Here is an 18,202-nt window from a genome sequence, read left to right as displayed (position 1 = left end):
AGTTCCCATCTTTCACATGACTGGAGATATAAAACAACAGTTTAACAGTAGAAATAGTGTGGGTAAAATCACTGGATTTTGTGCTGCTTGGTGGTCCTAGATTTACTTGCTGTGTAGCTCTAAAACTGGAATGCAGCCTATCATTCACTAGGTGGCAGTGTTGCACTATTTGCAAAAAAGACCTATGTGCAACTTCAATAAACCTCAAAAACACTTTGTGAATTAAGCAGCCACAAGCAGCAAACAAGCATAATGATCAAATTAACTGGCAAAATAGCCAGTTTCAGAGATTTATGGTTTCCAGGCTACTAAATTGTTTATTTAGCGCTGTCTCAGCTGTCGCATGTCATTAGTTATTAATTCATGAGCCTTGTTTATACAGTGTAAAGTGCATGTGTCTGCTATTCTGTTTACTTCTGGGTCCTAAGACCAAATTGACACTATCTGTACTGCTAGATTCAGGTCCCAGTCACACGAGTGGGATGATCCGCTGCTGAAGGGAGGCAAATTAGAGCCGGAGCCAAAAGAACCGCAGGAGTGTGATCCGACGTGCCCCCACGCCTCCGTGCTCCGGCAGCCGATCACACGTTGTGCAGCAAACCGGCAGTGCACATGTGCGAGACGAGGAACAGTGTTGGCTGCGACGGGCTACCAGCGCTTCCCCAACCAGACGCCTGGAGTTGCCACACATCATCCGGAAGGTAGTGCTCTGTTGCTAGTACCTTTTAAATGTGCGTTTTCTGGCCGAAGGGCCCGATCGGGGACGGGTGCGTGATGCTCCCCAAATGCTGCAGTGTGATCGCGCCCACTTGATGTGCCCTCGATCCATCCCTCTTGCGGGGCAAATCCTCCCGTGTGACCGGGGTCTATGATAATTTGCCCAGCTGAAGGAAATTATTCAGGAGCTTATGATTCAAATTGGGGTATGGCCAAGGTTTTGATTTTTTGAATCATAGCTGTCCAAACTGTAAGTGAAAGGCAAAGTGGCAAACGCTCCAGACCCAGACAATGCAGGGCCCAAGCTTCATGCAACAGGCAGAGAGAAGGAACCTGCTAGCATAGCAACATGGCCTGGAAGAGCCAGCACGCTCAAAAGCAGGGGTGTCAAACATAAGGACCGGCCCATCTAGGGCTCTTATACAGCCTACAAGCAATTGGTGCAAGGGAGGGAACAGAAGACTGCTTGGGAATGGGGAGTGGATGGAGCCACTCCAACTGTGATTTCAGCCTGGTGGAACAACTTCATCTGCAGCAGTCAAGCAGCGTGGGAGTGCCTGCCCAGTGCTGCACCACTGGATCTCCAGTCTGCCCATGTAGGTTTTCCTCTATACCCCCTACCAGCCCATGGGGCCTTGCAGTGAGGATACACCAACTCGGAGCTTATGAACTGCTGTCGTTTATATTTTTTATGTCTCCAGTACCTAGCATTATGTTTTATGGCACACATGGCCCGGCCCGACAAAGCGTACTTTATGTCAGATCTGGCCCTTGTAACAAATGAGTTTGACACTTAGGCTCCAAAGTATCGATAACTTCAAAAGGAGGACCTGTGCAAATTATGGAGACATTCTCAATGAACTGAGGTATAGCGATATAATGTCAGACTAGTCATATAAGAACATAAGAGCACTTGGATGTTGGATCAGGACAAAGGCCCATCCAGTTCAACACTCTGTGTCACACAGTGGCCAGAAATACCAGTGCCATCAGGAGGTCCACCAGTGGGGCCAGGACATTAGAAGCCCTCTCATTGTTGACCCCACCAAGCTCAGTCGTCGTTTCTCCAAGCTAAAGAGCCCTAAGCGCTTTAACCTTTCCTCATAGGGAAAGTGTTCCAACCCTTTTATCATTCGAGTTGCCCTTTTCTGCACTTTTTCCAAAGCTATAATATCCTTTTTAAGGTGTGGTGCCCAGAACTGCACACAGTATTCCAAATGAGGTCTCACCATTGATTTATATAGGGGCATTATTATATTGGCTGATCTGTTTTCAATACCCTTCCTAATAATCCCCAGCATAGCATTGGCCTTCTTTATTGCAGTCACACACTGTCTCGACATTTTCAGTGAGTTATCTACTACAACTCCAAGATCTCTCTCTTGATCTGTCTCTGCCAGTTCAGACCCCATCAATGTGTATTTATATTTAGGATTTTTGGCTCCAATGTGCATCACCTTGCACTTGGTCACATTGAACCCCATTTGCCATGTTGACGCCCACTCGCCCATCCTTGACAGATCCCCTTGGAGTGCTTCACAATCCTCACTGGTTTTCACCACCCTGAACAACTTTGTATCATCTGCAAATTTAGCCACTTCACTGCTTACTCCCATCTCCAAATCATTAATGAACAAGTTAAAAAGCAGTGGACCAAGTACTGATCCCTGCGGTACCCCACTGCTTACCACCCTCCACTGAGAAAATTGCCCATTTATACTCACTCTCTGTTTTCTATTAATTAGCCAGTTTTTGATCCATAAAAGGATTTATTTAATGACTTGTCCTTTTATCCCATGATTTTTGAGCTTACTTAGGAGCCTTTGATGAGGAATATCTAAATATTTGATGATATCTAAAACATGGCAGAGAGCCACTAGTCTAAGAAATACATACCAGAAGTTGAAGGTCAAGGTGTGTGTGTTTATTTAGACAACATGTACATTTAGAAAATTCATATTTTGCTTATTCAGACACCTGCTGGAAGCAGCTTGCAAGGCAAAAACAATACAACAAAACAATAAAACCAAAAATAGACAGTTCTTCAGCTTTGGGCTTTTTGTTTGTTTGCTGGCAACCCTTTTGTGCCCATTTGGCAAGATACCTTAGCTTTCAGTTATGTCACTTATTCTGTTATTTTAGCTTTGGTAGGTAATGCATTATTGTGATCAAAATGCTACATGGGAAACTGGATGCTAATCTGGAATTAGCACACTATTCCTCTTTGGTTTTAGATAGATATCTCAAATTCTTCAGATTCTCAGAGTACTGGGGGTGGGGGAAGCCTATGGAAAGGTCTATATATCTGGTGGAGAATGTGAGATTCACTTACAGAAACACTATAGGTGGAAATAGTGTGCCCTAAAGGGAGCTTAACTCTGGGAGTTTGTTATCTCCCACCAGATCAAAAGTTAGAGGATGATTAAAAAACAGCAAAAGAATTAAGGAAAGCAGTTAGATGAAATAACTGTCATAATAGGTGACTTCAACTACCCACACATTGATTGGGTCAATATTTGTTCAAGTCAGGAGAAAGAGATTGGGTTTCTAAATACTCTCAATGACTGTGCCATGGAGCAAATGGTAACAAAATCTACTAGGGCAGAGGCAGCTAAAAGACTTATATTATGACAGTGGAAGGATAAAAGACCAACTCTGGCAAATCGACAGAGGACCTTAGAACTGTATTAATATTTGAATGCATGGCATATGGATGGCAACTGCATATGGTCTTATTTTTAGATACCTTGAAACAGTTTATAAAAACTTATGTGTAGATCTGCCACCACATTTTTGTCTCAATGTGTACCCTCTTTAAAAATTCTGTTTAGTTGTTGGATTTTCCCCCTTGCTCTTTTTCTCTCTGTGTGTGTTTTGGTGAAAGAAAAAACAAATTAAAAAACACTGAAGTAAATAAATAAGAGTGAAATAGTACAGAACAGGTAATGTTTGCAAATACATTTTTAAAAGTGGTGTTTTGAAATGGATAAATGCAAAGTGTGTGTGAGAGAGAACAAAAATGAGTTAACTTCTAAAAGTAGTATTTAAAGGAAAGATTCCTTTGCATCCTTTAGCCGAGGTTCTTGCTAGGAAGATGCAATGAAATAGAGTGAGACCAGCTTGAATAGGAGGAGGTGGTGCTCCCCACCAATATGGCTAAATCAGCAGTTGGGAGAAGGGGCAGATGAGAAGAATTAACTAAACTGAACCAGAAGACACAGCCTGAGAAATATGGTCAGTGAGGGTAAGGCAGGATTTAGGAAACTCACAATGGCTCCAGGTTTTACTCTTACTGGTTTTACCAGTCTTCCTGCTCCATCCACTTGTTAACAACATTCCTTCTATCAGTGTTGTACTTCTCAATCAGAACACTTGGGTATTGTTTGTACTACATTATGTTTCTTTCTGGGAAAAGTCAGCAAGTTGAAATAATTTGTATAATTTATTTAATGATTTTCTTTCAGGTTTAAAACACCTGTTCTTCCTGAAGGCTGCCAGAGTGACTAAGACCAAAGTCCAAAAACAAATGCCCAGTTGCGTAACACATCAATGCCACTGTCAACAAATTTACAAATCTCCATCGTGAAAGGGAGGAAGGAATTTTATGTCCCTTTCACTTCCTGCCTCTGATCAAGAGAGCTCCATTCCACTGTAAGATTTGGTTAGAACAAGAACGTTTGTTAGTTCTGAAGCATTGCAACTCCTCTGTCACATGCGCGATGGTTTGCGAAAGCCTGAGCCTATTTGGTAGCCAGGGAAATTATTTTAATGAGGATTTTCTTCAAAAATTGTATCTGGCTTCAAACCTATTATTCATGAGCCGAATTACACATTCAGCAGTGTGGGCAACCCCCGACCCTAACCTGGATAGCCCAGGCTAGTGAAATCCCGGAAGCTAGGCAGGGTCGGCCCCATTCTAAGTCGAGTTACACCCTTCTGGGTTCACAGATATCAATGGGCTGAGAAGGGTGTAACTCTGCTTGGGATTGGCACTGCGTGAGTCGCTCGAAGACTTTGCCGGGACGAACTCCACCCGCTAGACCCACCTGCGAGTTTACGTGACAGGCTGTTTTTCCAAGGCCTGCAGGCGGCGTCATTCCCCGGCAACCCGCTCCCGGACCAGGAAAAGAAAGCCGGGAAAGAAAGGCACTTTAAAAGCTCCACGGACGTGGCAGCAAACGCCTTCCTTTGAAACGAACCTGGTCTCCAAGCGAGCACTCCCCGCCCCTCGCCGCAGGTGGGGCGGGAGGAACAACCCAAAGCAACCCGCTCCCTTCCAGTCCGACCAGCGCCTGGCCGATCCGCTCCCAGCCGGCTGGCCGCTGCTGCTGCTGCTGTGCTGCGCGCTTCCTCCTCGCCCCAAGCGCGGCTGCCTCGAAGTTGCGCCCGGAGCAGAAAGCGCGGGGGGGGGGGGGGCTCCCCTGAGAGGGCTGAGCGAAGATGCGGCTCGGCAACAACAGTGAGTAGCGGCGCCCACCTGACGGCTCGGCTTTCTTTTCTTCCTGGGGATGGGACTTGGCTCTCTCGAAACGTGGCTCCGAACCGGGACCAAAGTGCCCAGCCTCCTGCAGGGTGAAGGAAACCGCGCTTGTCCGGGGGGAGGGCTTTTCCTTCAGTACTGGGCAGAGGCGGTCCATTAGGCACGCGGGGGGGGGGCGGGGGGCGAGGTGAGTGCACTCTGCCTTCGTGGCGGGGGGCGGGGGCCCCCCCTCCCCCCCTCCTCTAGAATCCTCCTCAGCTCTCTTCAGTATGGGACTTCCCCGCAGGAAAGTTCCTTTCGGCCGTGCTGCCCAGTCCTGTGCACGTTTATGCGGAAGTGAAGTCCCCACCAGAGGTCAGCCAGGCTTCATTCCCAGAGAAGTCTGCAACCCTTCGCGCTCAGCTCCCTGCGAGGGTTTCCACTTTCCACGTATATTCTCTAACACTTTCCCACCGAGCCTGGTGCTTCTGACGCTTGAACAGGCTTTCTCCAACGGATTCCTCAGCAAACAAACTGTAGGGAGCAGCGCTGCCCTTAGATTTCTAGTGAGCCCTCTGCAGATCCGAGGGGACAAGCCTGGCGGTTCCCCTGTCTAGCACTTCAGCCCTTAAGAGGAAGTGCTCGAAAGCAAGTCTCATTTCCTTTTGCCAAGGGGGGAAATCAGTAGCATTAATTATTCTAAATATGTCATAAATAAGCAAGTCTGTTTTTGGATTCATTATCTGGCAGAATGTAAAAAAAAATATTGGGGTGGTGGGAGACCAAATGTTGAGTATGGACAGAAGGGCCAAGTCTGCAGATAGTTTCAAATGGAACAGAGAGGTTACACAGACTCCCTGATACTGGGCTAAGGAATGCTTGGTTCCAACAGATCTCAGATTGCACTGACCAGTATAGGAACAGACAGGCATGGCTGTTCTCTGTTTGAACACTTTGCTATTTGGATCTTGGATGCCTTGTTGTTTCTGGGATCAGCTACTACCACATTTTTAGGGTAAATGGGTCAAAATCTGTGCATTGGTGGTGGGGGGGGGGGATGGAGCTGAACAAAATTTGAGTCCAGTGGTACCTTTAAGACCAACAAAATTTTATTCCAGGCATAAGCTTGCATGTGCACGCACACTTCTTCAGATACAAGGAAATGGAAGTTACCAGTCCATACATATAGGTAGCGTATACATGTAGTGTGCATGCACATGAAAGCTCGTACCTTAAATAAAACTTTGTTGGTCTTAAAGGACTCAAACTTTGTTCTGCTGCTTCGGACCAACACGACTGCCCACCTGAATCTATCTAGAGGGAGCTGAATATGATAAAGTTTGATTGCAGGCTGAAGAGTGTGCAGTCAGCTGTGTGTTAAGTGCTTAAGCCTCTGTAATGAATAGTGTGTGCTAGTTAAATCTACCCCCTCCCCACGACACATACACAGTTCTACCCAATCTAGCCTTCTGTAGGGGCTGTTCTTATCATTTAAAAAAAGTAACCATGACAATTCCTTGAACACTACATTGTCCCACAGTAATCTGTACAAATGTTTTCATAGTTGGAAGGGAGAAGTTATGCCCCTTGCAGTTAAAGGGATCCTAGCAATGGTTGTGTGATCTCTCTTGTTCCTGCATGGGCTTTTTTTTTTGCTTTTGTGTACCTTGTGATTTCCATCTCTCTGTATGTGCTCTGCAGACTTTTCTCTGAGTTCTGCCTTGAGTCAATGTGTGCTCCCATCTCTAGCATATTCCCTGTGCTTCCTGAGGAAGACCCACTGCATTAAAAAAATCCCTTCATTTTTATCCCTCTTTCTCCACAATGGGGACACAAAGAAGCTTACATCATTCTGCCCTCCTTTATTTTGTCCTCACAACAACCCTGTGAGGTAATGAGTGTGTGATTGGCCCGAGGTCACCTAGCAAGCCTCCATGACAGAGTGGGGATTTAAACTTGGGTTTCCCAGATCCCAGTCCATCACTAACCACTATACCACCTGGCTTTCATACACCACAATATGAAGCCAAACCAGGCCTGTAGCTACAGTGGGTCATTTTGGGGCTCCGCCCCCTCAAATGTGAGGCATGGCCCACAACAGCTGCTGCCCCTCTCCCCCCTCCCTCTCCTCCTGTGACATTAAAATGGCCCTCCACCTGATCGGCGGGAGCATGTGGCCTGCCAATCAGCTGGAAGGCCCTTTAAATCTTGCAGCTGCCCCGCTCCCTCCCCTCCTCCAAAATTTAAAGGCTCTCCAGCTGATCAGTGGGGCCATTTAAAGCTTCCAGGAGGTGAAGGAGAGGGGCGACTGCCAGCCACATGCCTTCCCTGAACTCCAGGCGGCGATTTCACTGTTTGGAGTTCAGGCGTGGGCAGCCCCCCCTTGAAAAACAGCATTTAAAGGGTTCCCTTTAAATGCTGTTTTTCTAGTGGGGGCTGCCCACACCTGATCTTCAAGTGATGAAATTGCTGCTTGGAGTTCAGGGAAGGCGTGTGGCTGCTCCTCCCCTCCCCCGCTGCCCCACAAAATTTCCCTGTACCCCACCAACCCAAAATTTCTGGTTATGGGAGAACCGGGTTTGACTCCCCACTCCTCCACTTCAAGCTCCTGGATGACCTTGGGCAAGCCGTAGTTCTGTCAGAGCTGTCCTTGAAAGGGCAGTTCTTGAAATAACTCTCTCAGCCCCACCTACCTCACAGGGTGTCTGTTGTGGGGAGGGAAAGGGAAAGGCGTTTGTAAGCCGTTCTGAGACTACCAGTGAAGGGCAGGGTATAAATCCAATCTCCTCCTCCTCCTCCTCCTTGGCTGAGCCAAACTGCTGAAAAATGCTCTTTCATTCTTAGCAGCTCTGCACCAACTCACAGAATAGGGAATATAAGGTGATTTTGGACTTAGTAACAGCCTATAACTTCTAGTTGTCAAGACTGGTCATAAAACTCTAGTATTACTGATGATGGATAGGCTGATGATAGCGTCGTACAGTCATTGCAAGAGTTCAAGGTCCAAAATTTAAATAAGCTTGTACTGTGTTCCTATAGAAACAAGATTAGAAAGATCTTTATAAGCAAAGAGGAGTTAGTACTTTGCCATAAATTAGTTATTTTTTCATTGGCACCAGGAAAGCTGCTTGAGGAACATTTGGCGCCTTGGAGAAGTCATTGTTGGGGGATTCTTGTCTCCCATGCTCATCTATTTGGCCTTCTCTTCCCCGCTTTAATAACAGCCCAGAAGTGAGGGTTTTGGCAGAGCGCTTTCTCTATCAATGCAACATTATAACAGGAAAAGCTGTATCTGCTTCACGTTCTCCATTGTGGTTCAGCCATAAAAGGCTCACAAAATCCTCTGGGAAGGCAGGAATGATTGCTGTGTTCCAGTTCCTCTCACTAAAAAAAGAAGAAGCTATCTTCCCCATCAAATCTCCATGCACCAGCATCAGAAAGTTTCCCATTGGCTGCCCAAACCTATGCAGAATCTCCCTTCTAGTGCAAAACTTCCTGCGGGTGGTAGAACCTTTCAGATGTGAACATTTCCATGTGAAGCACTGCCTTGCGAAGGCAGTGATGCTCACAGGGAAGCTGATGATCATCACCTAGTACTGCCTTCCTCGGACTTTAGCACTTCTGTTTTGCAAGCAAGGGATTGGATATTTGGATGAAAATGAGGGCAAGTCTTTCTTTATCAGCTGGAAAATAGCTGACATGTAAATTCTGAGATAATTTGTATCTCTCTGATTAATATTTTTTGACATGACACTATTTAATAGTTTCAAAAGAAAGATATACTTCAGATGCATTTTTTCCAGTGCTCCTCCAAATTTCCCAGTTTTTTCTGATGGAAAAATGGGGGAGGAGCCCTCATGCTATACATCTTGAGTTAATAAAACTTGTCTTTTAAAGCATTTCACTTATTCCAAAATGGGAAAAAAGCCTTTCATAGTAGTTTTTTCCCCTATTATTTCCCAAAATTTCTGTCATAAAGACTGAACAAAGGTCCTCAGACTTTAATGTTATACATTTTGAGTGAGCAAAATCTTCTCTTAAAAGGCATTTCATTCATTTATCTCAAAGAAAAATGCTACATAGGAATGTTTTCCATGGTCCCTAAATTTCCCTATTTTTTCATTTGAAAAAAATCGTTTGGGGAAGATAGGCATTTCCCACCCACCCCCTTTCTTCTGTTTTTGGAGGGGACTTCACTTCAGACCAGATTTTTAAAAATGAGTTTATATGGTATGTTACCATGTGTGTTTGCAATTGCATTTTGTCTGTACTGTGCTTATGCTGTGTTGGTCAAATGTCTGTGTATCTGTGCATTTGGGACTCAGGGATCACTGCTGTGTGTGTTTGATGCTGTGTGTTTGAATGGCTGGCCTTGCACCTCATGCTGCCTATGGATGGGCATGGCTTGAGCTGCCTGCCACAAGACACATGCCTCCCTGGAATCTCCCAGAGTGCCTCTGGACAAAGGAGACCAGAGCCATTATGCACAATGAGAGACTTGGAGAAACAACAGGCTTTTCCACCATTGGCGAACTGTGGGAAAGCACGCAATTCTCCCTGGTATCTGGTTTTGGAATCACAAAGACAACTTCCTTGATTGCCTATGGACCAGGCGCATCTTCTGCAAGTCAAAGGTTACCAATGGAAACAACAGTTTCACACCTGGCCACATGGCCCCCTTTGAAGTTAGGGTAGTATATCTGCATATTACCCCCTTCCCCTCATTAGGACGTCACCACTCTTTGACCTATAGCCTTAGCAAAGAAGACGGACCCTAAGGGTTTATGGCCGTAAGCCAAGCCCAAAAACGTAGCTTTTAAAAAGAGGAACACAGCCTTTGTTTCTCTGGTTAACCCACCCCTCCCCTACCTTGCAACTTAAGTGCTGCAGGTGAGTCTTACTGCGTTCCCAGGAGTCGCGACCCAGAAACCCGCACGTGGCTTGGCCGGTCCAGCTCGTGTGCTTTTAGAATTAACCCGCTGATCCTTAAGCTGCTCCCCCTTTTACTACGAGGAGATTTCTCCCCAGCTTGGACCTCAGATAAGTATAAGCGATATCCTGTTGTGTTATCCCCCTTGTCTGTTGCTTTTGTTATTTTCCTTGCTGATTGCTTTCTATGAACTATTGTAACTAAGGATCTTGTGAGAATCTGTGTATGCATCTGTTTTCGTATGCTTGAGAACTGTTTAGTAAAAGGCAACATTTATTCATAAACCTAGCGTGTTGTCTCAATTCCTGGGAATTAGGAGCGTTTCGTTGGCCAATCTGACCTCTGTATACACTGGCAAAGTACTCACGCCACGCCCACTGTTGTAGATAAATCAGAATTGGGCTCCCCGAACCGTCCTTAGAGGAGGTTCAGTAACAGCAAGTTGATCTGGCCATGTGGATCCATGCTACGTAGGGTTGCCATCCTGTGATAGGCTATTTACAGTGTACCAACCCCCATAGGTCTAGTCCAGGATCTGGGTTGACCAATTGGTTGGTTTCAGGATCCTAGCCTGCTATTGTTCTAGTTAGCGAAGCTTTGCTACTTCGCATGACTGCATGCGAACCCAACTGTGTGCAGTCTGTGGTTGGTACCCCTCCCCCAAGGTTCTGACCTTCCCTAGCTGACAAAGTCCTTGTGGTAAGCGGGTCTCCGCCGCTCCCAGGTAGAGCATCGTAGCTCGGTAGCTGGGGCCGTCTGCTCTGGAGCTCTTCCTGACAGTTCAGCTGAAGTACCCGGGAGACGTTCTGGTGCCTGCTCATGCCCTGGCTCGTGGCACGGTCTGGGTGAAGCCGGTCTAGCCGGGTCATGAGGTGCCTTCCCATTAGGAGGTTGGTGGGGCTGCAACCAGTTGCTGTGTGGGGTGTTATGCACTGGCTGAAGAGGAAGGCTGTGAGCCGGTAGTCCCAGTCTCCTGGGCCCATTCTGCGCAGGGACTCTTTCATTGTCCTGACCATGCGTTTGGCCTGACCGTTGGTTGCAGTGTGGAATGGCGTGGAGCAGATGTGCCGAATACCTTAGTAGCTCACGAACTCCTGGAACTCCCTGGATGTGAAGGCCGTCCCGTTGTCGGTTACCAAGGAGTCTGGGATGCCATGTGTGTTGAAAATCCACCACATCATGCGGATGGCAGAGCGAGACGAGGGGGAGGGGACCGGGACCACTTCTAGCCATTTGGTGTAGGAGTCCACCAATATGAAGAAGATTTGCCCCTGGAAGGGGCCGGTGAAGTCCAGATGTAGACAGGCCCATGGCTTGTGTGAGGACTCCCACGGACGCACTGGGGCTCTCGGCGTGTCTGGCAGCGCTTCACCCGGTCCTCAATTTCACCATCCATTCCTGGCTACCAAACATAGCCCAGGTCAATGCTTTCATGCACACAATCCCTGGGTGTGTTTCATGTAAATCGGCCAGCACCTGCTAGTGAAGCGGAGCAAGTATGCCCACCCAGCTACCCCAAAGTAGGCAGACCTTGTGGGATGACAACTCGTCCCGGCACAAAGAAAATGCAGCAAATTCTGGGCCTGCCATCCCCTCCCCACCCAGTCCAAGACCCAGGGGAGGATGCGGTTCTTGGCGGTATGGCGGGAAACCTCGGCAACCTGGACTGGACGGTCAGGCAGGTCCTTCAGCAGGGTGATCTGGTGCGTGGGAGCCGGGTCCGGGTCACTGGATGGCAGCGGCAAGCGGCTGAGTGTGTTGGCGTGGCCCATCACTTTGCCAGGGCAGTGGACGAGTGCATACTGGTAGCTGGCCAAGAAGATGGACCAGTGGAGCACTCAGGGTGATAGCATCTGGGGAGTCTGGTGTTCTGGGGCCAGTAGACCCAAAGGGGGTTTGTGGTCCATGACAATCATAAAGGGCCGGCTGTAGAGGTAATCGTGGAATTTTTAAACTCCTGCCATGATTGCCAGGTTCTCCTTGTCAATCTGAGCATAGTTGCACTCAGCCAAAGACAAGGTATGTGAATAATAGGCCATGGGAAGCTCCCAGCCATTGGGCAGCCAGTGCCCCAGGACGGCCCCCACCCCATACGGAGATGCATCACAGGCTAGGGCCACAGGGAAGCACTTATTGAAGTGAGTGAGGACCACATTGGAAGTCAACAATTATTTGATGGCCCGGGACGCGGCGGCATGCTTGGGGCCCGAGACCCATGGAGCTTTTTTGTCCAGGAAGCATTGTAGGGGCTTGGCTACGGCAGCTTTATGGGGCAGGAATGAATGGTAAAAGTTTGTTACAATCTTGGTCAAACAGGCTAGGAGTAGAATTTTTCATTGGACAAGTAAATATGATCAATATTTCTTTTTATCCCATTTGTTTTTATTTTTGGCAGTCTCATTTAATGTTAATAAAAAGCAAATTTGCATATTTTTCAATTAAAATGTATGTATAATATTTGTTCATGTCTTGCAGCTCTTTAACATCTGACATTTATTCTATGTGGCTACCCCTGCTTTAATTGCATAGCTTCTAACAGCATATACAATTGTACTGTTTGTCGTACATGTGTGTGTATGAGTGTGTATATGTTTGTGCGTGTATGTATGCATGCCTTTTAAAAGAGAAAACATTTTGTAAGAAAAAAATTTGAGCTTCCCAAAATATCCAAATTTTCCCAGTGGAAAAAACGGAAAACATCCTTGGAAACACTCCCTTCCCCTAACTTTTTGAGGCCTTTACATCTCTATAAACCAACTAGCTCCATGAGCATGAGCAATAATCTGAGCTGGTTGCACACTATAGGGCTGAATTAAGATATGTGGGGAGGGGGGTTATCTGCACTTCACTGTCATTTTGGGCACGTCTCTTTGTGTACAACAAAAGGGCATGTGCAGATCTACTTTGCCAGCCTTTGCAGGATTCCTTTTCCAAGAGCGGAAGGTTTCTTCTCCCACTTTTTTTTTCTGTACTGAGATCTTGAAAGAAGTAGTTTTTGCCCCATGAGGAAGAAACTCACTGACAGGGTGTAGTTTGGCTCAAAAGACTTTTCGCCTCCACCCTCCACTTGCACCTACAATTCCAATAGGGTGACATGTGTTTTTGGAAAAGTTACTCATTGTTTCGCTTACACAGTATGACAATGATCTCCCTTTACTGATCCCTTCCTTGCCAGGGTTCTTTGGTACCAGAAAGATTCTCAAAAAACAGACATGCATTCATCTTGGTTATTACATTTCCAGTGGGAACAGATATTAATTTACAGTTTTATGCCTGGAAGGACTCTTAGTACCTTCCTACTACTACAATGTTGTCTTTGTAGTCTGAAATCCTGCTTCTTTCGCCTGAAAGGCAATAGACTTTGCTTAGTAATAGGCATTCTTCCCTATTTTGCTGAGTTCTATTGAAGTCTGTTGGGCTTAGTTCTTAATAAACAAACACAGGGTCAAGTGGGTCCAAAGGCTACGAACTGCGATGCCAGCATAAACTTGGCTCAGTAAAATATATCACTTTACCTGCCTTATAACTTCTCTCTTCTTGGAACCAATGCAATGAACACAGTAAACTGAATTACATAATTTTTGTAAATTTATAGAATGATGATCTAGAAATAACAGTTTTCTTCTGTGCACATTTTCTCATCTGTGCCATGATTTTATGTTTCAGAATTTATGAAGTTAGCAGGATTTGTCTTTGCATCGATCTGTGCTTGGTACTTAGGATCCTTATTTGCATATATAATACCAGAAGACTCACTGGCAGCAACTTTTGACAACATTCAGAAAGTAGGAGAAAAACCAATACTCAGGGGTATGTATATTCTGCTGGACTTATTTAATAATTCTGGGGCACATTGTCTGCCATTTAATTTGCGCACTTATGAAATAATGACTGTGTTGTCCTGTGCTGTCATAAGAATGAATGCTGTGATTGTTTTGTAAAGTAGTTTTTCCCTGCCCCCCCCCCCCGGAAGGATAACTGTGTCCCTGAGGGCCAAACTACGTGTTTTCTGAAATATATGAAAAAAAACCCATCCCACATCTCTGACATGTGATACGACATTGTGTTATACTCTGCCCACACATACTCTGTATCTTGTGAAAGTCAGAGGGGCACCCAGTGTGATGCAGTATGACTGCTTTAACCAACCTGACTAGGAGATGCATGTTAGCTGCAGCTAATGGTTTAAGGTAATATGTTCATTGACCTTGATATTGTTTTGATATTAGTTCTAAAGACTAACAATACAGTACATTCTTTACAGGTCCACCTTAAGTCCTGTCAACTAAACATGCACTGTCGACAAAACTGTTGTAAAACTTAATTCTCAGGTGTTCTGGGGCCAGATTTAGATCAGGACCCAGATTGTCTTTGTAGTCTGAAATCCTGCTTCTTTGGCCTGAAAGGCAATAGACTTTGCTTGGTAAATACTAGCCTGAAAATGTGACCAGTTTTCCTTTTTCTAAAAACAATATCTACACCTGAAATCTTAGGCATTCTTCCCTATTTTGCTGAGTTCTATTGAAGTCTGTTGGGCTTAGTTCTTAATAAACAAACACAGGGTCAAGTGGGTCCAAAGGCTACGAACTGCGATGCCAGCATAAACTTGGCTCAGTAAAATATATCACTTTACCTGCCTTATAACTTCTCTCTTCTTGGAACCAATGCAATGAACACAGTAAACTGAATTACATAATTTTTGTAAATTTATAGAATGATGATCTAGAAATAACAGTTTTCTTCTGTGCACATTTTCTCATCTGTGCCATGATTTTATGTTTCAGAATTTATGAAGTTAGCAGGATTTGTCTTTGCATCGATCTGTGCTTGGTACTTAGGATCCTTATTTGCATATATAATACCAGAAGACTCACTGGCAGCAACTTTTGACAACATTCAGAAAGTAGGAGAAAAACCAATACTCAGGGGTATGTATATTCTGCTGGACTTATTTAATAATTCTGGGGCACATTGTCTGCCATTTAATTTGCGCACTTATGAAATAATGACTGTGTTGTCCTGTGCTGTCATAAGAATGAATGCTGTGATTGTTTGGGAAAGTAGTTTCTCCCCCCCCCCCCCCCCGAAGGATAACTGTGTCCCTGAGGGCCAAACTACGTGTTTTCTGAAATATATGAAAAAAACCCCATCCCACATCTCTGACATGTGATACGACATTGTGTTATACTCTGCCCACACATACTCTGCGTATCTTGTGAAAGCCAGATGGGCCCCCAGTGTGATGCAGTATGACTGCTTTAACCAACCTGACTAGGAGATGCATGTTAGCTGCAGCTAATGGTTTAAGGTAATATGTACATTGACCTTGATATTGTTTTGATATTAGTTCTAAAGACTAACAATACAGTACATGCACTGTCGACAAAACTGTTGTGAAACTTAATTCTCAGGTGTGTTGGGGCCAGATTTAGATCAGGACCCAGATGTTTGCGGAGAGGGCTCCCCCCCCCCGGTGCAGTTTTCCTGACCTGAAATGGTGCTTGGATCCACCAGTTTACCCTGTTAGGTTTGGGGGCAAACAGCAGAGACCCAGGGCCATTTCAGGTTACAAAAATGATGTGCACTGTGATCTGAATCTGCATTGGGCCTCCAGGTGCCAGAATTAAGTGTCAAGATGGAACTCCCAGCACATGTCTGGATAACAGGACAGGAGGTGAATCCGCAAACAGTGTATTATGGTTAGGAGGAACTTATGTTCAGTCCATCAGTACAGGCAGGTTTTCCCAGTGGGGCAAATAGTGGCTTCCCAGGGCTGTTCTAGATTGGAAAAATGGCCGCAATGTTCCCTCTAAGCTGTGGGGTCTTGTGAGCAAAAATTCTACTTTGTGAGCTCCTGGCATTAAAGTTGTGAGCGAGCGATTTGGCTGCTGCATAAATTAATTTGCCCTGGAGCCATCCTTCCTGAGCTAAGACAAAAATGTGTGAGCCGGACGCTAAAAAACTGTGAGCTAGCTCACACTAACTCAGCTTAGAGGGAACACTGGCTGGGGGTGAAGTGTTAAGCCCCCTTTTTGTGTGTACTGTGGTCCTGATCCAAATCAGGCCTGGGAATTAAGTTTCAACATGGAACTCTCAGCATGCAGTATATACACAGTAAGGCCCCAAGTTATGATGACTTGTCAAATGGCAAAAACATGCTTTGCTTTAGGAAATAAATAAATAAATAAATATGCATTGCAACGCATTGATGTTAAATTTAGCGATGAACCAGAGTTAAGCACATTTAAATCAATTTATTTCACTGGGCCATAAGCATCTTTAATTCAATGTGGGCTTGCAGTCATTTGTATAAACAGTTACAGATACATGTTTGGTTACTAAAGTTTTAGTGTTTTGGTCATTTTATATATGTTTGTTATCAGAACATTTATATACCCCCTTTCTACTTAAAATACATATTCAAAGTGGCTTACAATATAAATATGCAGATAAAACGGTTCAAAACAGAGAGAATCCTCTTTTTTTGTCTTTAATTACAAATAAAAGCATAAAGGGCTTCCAAGCACCTGCATGACACTGTTGATTAACCTTTTAGAAAGAGACAGAGAGATGCAACATTTTCTCCTCAAGATAACTATGATTTTCTGTGTTGTCTGAGTTGTGATCAGATACGCTTTGAACAGGGGTCGTTTCGTAGAAAAAGAGCTAGGGGAACTCATTAGCATAACTCGTTAGTATATGCCACACCCCCTGACATCAACGGAAGTGTGTCATAAGGCCACACCCCCTGACATCAACGGAAGTGTGTCATAAGGCCACACCCACCACTCAGTCATAGTCTTAAAGGTTAGTCTTAAAGCTGCTATTTGTTAGTCTTAAAGGTGCTATTTGAACTCTTGGACTATTTTGCAGCAATAGACTAACACAGCTAATTCCTCTGAATCTAAACCTACCACTCAGGCTCCACCCCCAAAATCTCCAAGGTATTGCCAACTCAGAGCTGGCGAGCCTATCTGATGGCACATGTGGGGGAAAACAAGCAAACCACCCATGTCAGGTAAAAAGGTATTTGCGAAGCCACGCAGTCTGCCCCGCCCTGTCTATGCATGGCTGAGGCCGCTCCACACGGCCTCCACAAGGACTCCCAGGCCCATCCAGGAGCTTCCCCCCCATGTGGATGGCCTTAAAACTTCCATGTAAGCAAGCTCAGCTGGAACCAAGGCATTAACTAATGTCTTCGCCTAACTGGGAGAAAGTGAAAAAGAACAGGGGGAGGGGAGAAAGGAGGGGGGGACCAGAATAGATGGGCCCTCTCTGGCAAGCCACCAAAATAGAAACCTTTATTGGCATAACATAAGTAAACCAGGCAAGGAAAAGTTTAAGGGGTAGTACAAGAACAACATCAACCAATATTCCCGATATTCCAAAATACAAGACAATCCTAACATGATTTACAAGAATTACAGAGTATTACTCTTGACTTCCATACGTAGGTCAAAAATTCAGCGACAGATAGTGTTATTGCTGGGCTCTTGTCTGCTAAAAAAAAAATTAAATCCCTGTCCAGAAAATCTCTCTGCGAAGGGAGAAAAGGGCGAATCAAGATATTGCGCAGAACGGAGTATTTGGGACAGCGGAGAAGGATATGGGTAATAGAGTCAGGTTCCCCAAGATTACAGTTACAAAGTCTATCCCTGTACGGAACACCCCTGTATCTACCTGAGACCACTACTGAAGGGAAAAGGTTGAACCTTGCAAGCATAAAAACCCTCCTAAAAACTGGGGTTATCAGATTAGCGATATACGGTAGCATGGAGGTATGCAAGGGAAGGAGGGGTAATGAATAGGGAGAACAAACTCCGAGACTACTGAAATTAATGGTCTGCGCCTCTATATCCCAAATTCTCCTCCTAACCACCTGTAAGATTGCTGCCTCACCACAGTTATAGAGGGGTTCCAGGTCGATACCTTGTGTACCCACCTTTTTCACTACGGCCTGTGACCACTCTGATGTATAGGAGTCCGCGGCAAGCGTTAATTTTATCATCTTCACACCAAGAGCCAAAGAAACAGTTTTGAGTCTGACTTAACCAAACAAAAAGCCAAAGAGAGAGGGGAGAGGGAGAGGGGGGGGG

The 18,202-nt window shown here is 45.4% G+C and overlaps 1 protein-coding gene across 1 annotated transcript in view; it reads left to right on the top strand.

Annotated features, from left to right (window-relative positions):
• Positions 1-5,111: 5,111 nt before the first annotated feature.
• FAM3B (family with sequence similarity 3 member B) overlaps positions 5,112-18,202 on the top strand; it is a 30,001-nt gene continuing 16,910 nt past the window's right edge. The window contains exons 1-2 of the mRNA XM_015428118.1: positions 5,112-5,176; positions 13,773-13,916. Coding sequence (XP_015283604.1) covers positions 5,158-5,176; positions 13,773-13,916 — 163 coding nt within the window. The 5' untranslated portion in view covers positions 5,112-5,157. The remainder of the gene's footprint in view (positions 5,177-13,772; positions 13,917-18,202) is intronic.

The sequence above is a fragment of the Gekko japonicus genome, unplaced genomic scaffold (assembly GCF_001447785.1).
Source record: "Gekko japonicus isolate JY-2015 unplaced genomic scaffold, Gekko_japonicus_V1.1 scaffold1300, whole genome shotgun sequence".
In the NCBI taxonomy this organism is placed as follows: Eukaryota; Metazoa; Chordata; class Lepidosauria; order Squamata; family Gekkonidae; genus Gekko; species Gekko japonicus.
The sequence above is the reverse complement of the archived record's forward strand: the minus strand, read 5'-3'. Positions and strand labels throughout refer to the sequence as shown.